The following is a 6000-nucleotide window of genomic DNA, read 5'->3' as shown; positions in this document are numbered from 1 at the left end:
GCTCTGCATAATAAGTACTTTTATACTTTAAAAGTAAAAAAACAAAAAACATGAATGCATGAGTATTACTATCAAAGAAGTATTTGTTTACAACGTGGCCTTGAGTATATCTGCATATGTCGGCTGGTGTTTATTTTATGGAAACCTGATTAAACCGACGACAAACGTCTTGCTTGACTGAGACAGATTGTTGCATTAACCCCAAAAATTATGCACACATACATACACTCACACACACACACACACACACAGACACACACATTAATAAACAACATCTTATCTGACACACTTGACACTGGGCTGCAGCTGCGTTTGGAAAACACTTCTTCAGTAGGAATTTTCTGGATAAGTCATCATGTTTTAGCACCAGAAAATACTTTAGCAACATATCGGACAGTTGTGATGACTGCATAGGTTAACTTCAGTACAGTTTGAGGAATAACAATGAAAATTTGCTGTTGAGGAGGAGCCATCACGGCTTATTCCAGACTTATGGGGCTCTTTTAAGATATAATTACTCTGACAGACGCAGGTAGACTTAATAGACATGTAAAAGGAGGGAGTGTGTCATTGCATCATATCATTAAACATCCTTAAACGGGTTTAATGACGCTGCACATGTGGGCTTGTGTTGCAGATTTCTTCTATCTCATAAATCTGCAGCAGTCACCGTTGACCATTGCGATAAGGCTGATTGAGAAATGACATTTCAACACTCTTAAGTTTGTCTGTGCGTGGCATCATGTTCCTGTTGGTCATAAATTAAAAAATAAAAAAAAACAGGAGAGCAGCTCTGAACTGGACTGACTGCTGCACAAGGGAGGATTATGAGCAGGACTATAAATGGAGGAGATGTTGATTGTATCTGTGTCTGGATACATAAAATATACTCGCTGCTATCTGGAGCCAGTAAATGTATACAAACTATAAATTACCCCTCTTCTTCTTCTTTAGTTCACTGAGTTACATTCATGTTTATAGGAGAAGAAGATGTAAGCATGAAGGTATGATTTGGTCCATTAAAGTATTTAAACTGTTTTTTTTATTTTTTTAAATGTAAATGTATTTTATTTTTGTTGGTGAGGTAATTATCAAAACAATATTCTGTTTTTCTTCTGCTGCACACCAAATTATATTCAACCACACATGTTTGCATGCATGCTTATTCTATTTTATTCAATTTTCATTATTATTATTATGATTTTCTTATTAAATCACATATTTTAGACAACAGCTACTCTCTAATTCCCGTTTTCTATTAAATTTGCATTTTCCATTTATTGATGTGGTTGCATGTGCATGCAACTTCTTGGCTTGCTGATTTTTTATTTTATTTTATTATTGTTCCTGAAGGTTTTTTTTTCCTGCTTTAAATGCAGATACAAATAAAAATCTATATTTAAAAAAAAAATGCTGATTTAAAATGAAACTAATTAAACTAAATCAGTTTCCTGATGAGCGAGCAACATGCCTTATTAATTAATAATAATAATAATACTAATAATAATAATAATAATAATAATAATAAGTCATCAAACTCGTAAACAGCTTTAATGCTGCACATGTGGGTTTGTGTTGCTCTCATAAATCTGCAGCAGTCATCATGATGAGGCTGATTGAGAAACGACATTTCAACACGACACTGTGAAGTGGCATCATAATTCCTCTTCTACTTCTTCTTCATCTTATAATAATAATAATTAAAAAATAATAATAATACGATTTCTTAAGTAAGAAACATTTTATTTACAATATTTTCAGTGCAAATTATTATTAACAAAATAGGACATCTATATATCCAGACAAAAACAAACAAACAAAAAAAAAGAAAATACATGAACACGTGAAACGAGTGGTTCATAACCTAAAAATTTAAATTCACAACCGCATATTTCCTGCAGATGAGGAAAACATGATGCACACGAAAGCTCTTGAGAGGAAAACGACAGTAAGAGACACTTGGAGGTGGCCGGAAGTCTTATTTTGAAATTTAAAAATAGCTTTTTTATTATTATTATTATAAAGGGAGGAAATAAATCTACTTATGATGCGTGTGTCCGGACATAATGCTGCTCCACTTGTTCCCAGAAGGACTTCAGGGGGGCCACATGTTACTACATAAACGCTCCAGATGTGTTTGAACATCACTGTCGTTCTTCTGTCAAATAAATAATAATAATATAATAATAATAATAATAATAATAATAATAATAATAATATAAATAGAAACTCGTCGTTGCAGTTCATAAAACAACTCTTCACGCTGCCTTCATATCAGTATCTGAGAGGCCGGCGTGTCCGTGCCTGTGGCCGCCGCCTCTGCGCCGCTCGCCGGCCCGCTCCCGCTCATGATCACGCTGGTTTTGTTGAGCTCAGAAACGTCCAATTGTCCGTCAGAGTTTTCCTCCGGAGCCTCGTCGGAGTCACACCTCGCTCCTGCCGTCGCTCTCACACTCGGACTCCGCCGGCTCCTTCGGCTCCCCGCTGCCGGACTCGGACACACTCTTCTCCGGCTGCTCTTCTCCTTGTCTTCTGAGCCTGGGCCTCTTTGGAGTGTCTCCACTTCATGCGTCTGTTCTGAAACCACACTTTGACCTGAAAACACAACACACACACATGCACGACGCTGTTATCAGGCTTTTATTTTTTTGCATTTAATATCCTTGAAAGTCCTTGAAAAAACTTTTCCAGGTAACCTGACACAATGTAGAGACTTTAAATTCAAGTGAAGAGTGTGAACTTGCAGAAGTCTGTGTTTATTTGTCATTTTTATGAGATTGTCAAGTTTCCTATAATAAAGCTTAATTATAGGAAACTTTGTACACAAGGTCTGAGCCTCACACTTTAAGAAATTATTATTACACTTTTCCTCTCACTTATAATTTAAAAAAAAAAGTAAAACACTTCCACACACACATTTCAAGCCTACCAAAAGCTAACCAGTGCTCCAGGAATATTTGATTAAAGCAGGTGGGTCTCGCTGATGTGTAAAGATTTTTTTATCAGCAGAAAAAAATGTAAATTTATTAAAATGATTTTATAAAGCTATAATTTACATATGTTGACGTAGTGGTGTGATGACATGTAAACAACAACTGTCATGATGCTGTTTTAAAGGTCTTTATATATTATAATAAATATTATATATATATATATTATATATATATATATATATATAGATATATATATATATATAAGTTCTTGTCCTGCAGGTTTCAAAAGATGAGGTTTTATTTTTAGATCTAAGACTCAGACATCAGTCTTATCTGTCGTGTTACACACCTGAAGAATGTGACTGCAACCGACACACATTCTTTTATTATTAATTTTATTTCATATCATTTCACTGTCACGGCCTGAGTAACCGACTGAAGACACTGATGTCATTGTCGGCTGATTTATTTCTGGGAATTGTATTTTATTTGTCGGGACCTTGGCTTTAACTTTTCACATGGTCGATATTTAAATATATATTTTATCAGCTGTTTGAAGTATTTTTAGTAGCTGGGAATGTAGAAGAAGAAGGGAGGCTGAATTTAGATGTGGAATGTGGGAAATATACAGATGATTCATAATAATAATAAAAAAAAAATGATAAGAGGAAAATGTTTTTGGTGTCCGGCTGTTTTTATTTCTTTTTCTTTGGAAGGGGTGTGGTGAGGACAGCCTTTATTTCTAATATCCTGGCTTTGGTCCTGTGGTGTTATTGTTTTATTGTTTATTACAGCTACTCTCATGGGGCCCATTCACATATAATTACCACATGCTTACACTATCATACAGTAAATAAGATTATATCAAAGCGTACACATGTATAAAACATTCAAATAGAAGAAAATAATTTATCTGAACTCTCACACTGCAAAGAAATCTAATTATTTTGCAGGCCTGTGCTCCGGAATAATCTCTTTTCTTGTGATCTGTGCTTGATCTGCTTCTCACCTGAGCGTCTGTCAGCCCCAGCATCGCAGCCAGCTGCTTTCTGTCTGGCTTGGTGACATATTTTTGTATCTCGAATCTCTTCTCGAGTCCTTTTCTCTGCAGGTTTGAGAACACCGCCCTCGACCACGACCTTTTCCTCTTATACGTCTGTGGCATGGTGTCTTTTGTGAGGACGGCGTATGGACCTGAAAGACACGAAGAGGACACGAGGTTTAAAATTAAATAAATTTAGAAAAAAAAAATAGAGAAGAGAAACCAGAGAGAAAGATTCACTGCAGGTGTTTGACACCTCCAGACAAACAGAGAGCTGGACTGGCCCAGCTTCCTTTGTCTGTTACAGTCCTACATTTGTGGTGGCTACCTGGGAAGGTGTCCTGAAACTGATGCTGGCCTGATTGCCTGCTGCTGCTGCTGCCTAGTGAACTCATCATGGAGGACGCGTCGCTCATCCCGGGGTCTATGGAGGAGAAGTACTGGCTGGCCGGAGGCTGAACGGGGATGTGGATCCCTGACTGACGGTTCGAGCTAACGATGGATGTGAGATCTGTTACAGAGCGAGAGATGATGAGTTATCGCAGTGACACAACGTCAAAGGGGGGCAAAGATGGTCTGGTGTTTAGAGAAGGGACCATCCTACAGGATTTCAAGCTAAACTCTCAGCTGCTGTTTTTAGCTGATCCTGACCTCTGACCTCTCTGGTTTAGGGGGCAGAAGAGGAGAGGGTTTCCCCCACAGGGCTCCTTAAAAAGTGAGACATTGTGAGGCTGCTTGGGCTCTTACTGCTCTGTGAACAAGTGTCAGTGTCATAAACTGGCAGATACACATGAGAAAAGTCAAAGGCTGCTTCTAGTTTTGTTGCTTTCACTTTCTAAAAGTCGTTCTTATGAAATAAACATTCAAAAAATAAAAAAGCTTTAAGGCCCTGACATGTCAGGAAACCTCTCTACAAACATCTTTAGAAAAAACAAAAAAAAGTCTCCTCTCACCTCTTAACGACGACTTTTCTCTGCCCTTTGGATCAAAGTCTGTCGACAATATCCGATCAATTCCGAATTTGAGGTCTTTGCTTGAAGGCGGGGGACCTTGTTGGGAATTTAATGCAGTCCTGGAGACTGATGTGAGCTGTAGTCCGTGTCTGTGGTAAGGGGACGCCGGACTCACCCTGGCACCGTATACCGAAGGCTCCGGCGCAACAGGAGAAGGGCGCAACGGCGAGCTGCCGGAGTGCCCCTGTTGCGCACGGTGATTGTTGTGGTGGTGGTGGTGGTGGTGTCCCATATGCACCATGAGGGCCGACGATCCCGGGATGTTCTCCGCGTCTCCAGCCTGCAAAATGTCTGCGATGCAAAAGGAGGGTTTCTTCATGGTATCCACAGCGAAGCCCCCTGCGCAGTACGCGGACCAGAGGCTAAAATTCGATGCGTAAAACGGGTTGAGCCCGGCCGTGTACATCCCGCAGCCTCTAACGCGTCTTATTGTTTCTCGGAAGACGGTATAACACGGACAGACATGTAAAAAAAGCAAGGAGAGCGTTTTAGGGGGATAGATGACCGTCCTCTTTGCGCCAGTGCCAAAATCGCTCTCCCAACTCTGAAATCCAAACCCTGCAGCTCCACTCTGAAGTTCCTCCGCTGACACTGATTGGTCGCTCTCTGAGCCAATGGACATCTCGCACTCGCTAACATCACGCCCTTGTAAATGAGGATGATGTGTATCACACACACACACACACACACACACACACACACACACACACACATGACCGGGGACACTTCGTAGCAATTTTGAGCCTGAGATGATGGATGGATCACTTAAAGAGAACCTCCACCCATCAGCGCACACAAACACATTATACCCATTAACTCACGTATTAATTTCCATTTTTTTGGGTGTGTGTGTGTGTGTGTGTGTGTGTGTGTGTGTGTGTGTGTGTGTGTGTGTGGGAATAAATTACATCCCAACTCCAGAGGTGAGTGGACTATAAATATAACCATGGAAGAGTTTGATCCACATGGCTCTTTAAAATAATAAAATACATATTTAATAACTGAGCGCACA

The 6000-nt window shown here is 39.5% G+C and overlaps 1 protein-coding gene across 1 annotated transcript; it reads right to left on the bottom strand.

Moving 5' to 3' along the window:
- Positions 1 to 1740: 1740 nt before the first annotated feature.
- Positions 1741 to 5587, bottom strand: hlx1 (H2.0-like homeo box 1 (Drosophila)). Its single transcript, XM_027283832.1, is given in 6 exon segments — positions 1741 to 2440; positions 2442 to 2523; positions 2525 to 2595; positions 3943 to 4127; positions 4304 to 4486; positions 4929 to 5587. Coding segments are annotated over 6 exon segments (1158 nt in total). The 5' UTR covers positions 5395 to 5587; the 3' UTR covers positions 1741 to 2269.
- Positions 5588 to 6000: the final 413 nt, after the last annotated feature.

This window comes from Larimichthys crocea, chromosome XI (assembly GCF_000972845.2).
Source record: "Larimichthys crocea isolate SSNF chromosome XI, L_crocea_2.0, whole genome shotgun sequence".
NCBI lineage: Eukaryota > Metazoa > Chordata > Actinopteri > Sciaenidae > Larimichthys > Larimichthys crocea.
The sequence above is the reverse complement of the archived record's forward strand: the minus strand, read 5'-3'. Positions and strand labels throughout refer to the sequence as shown.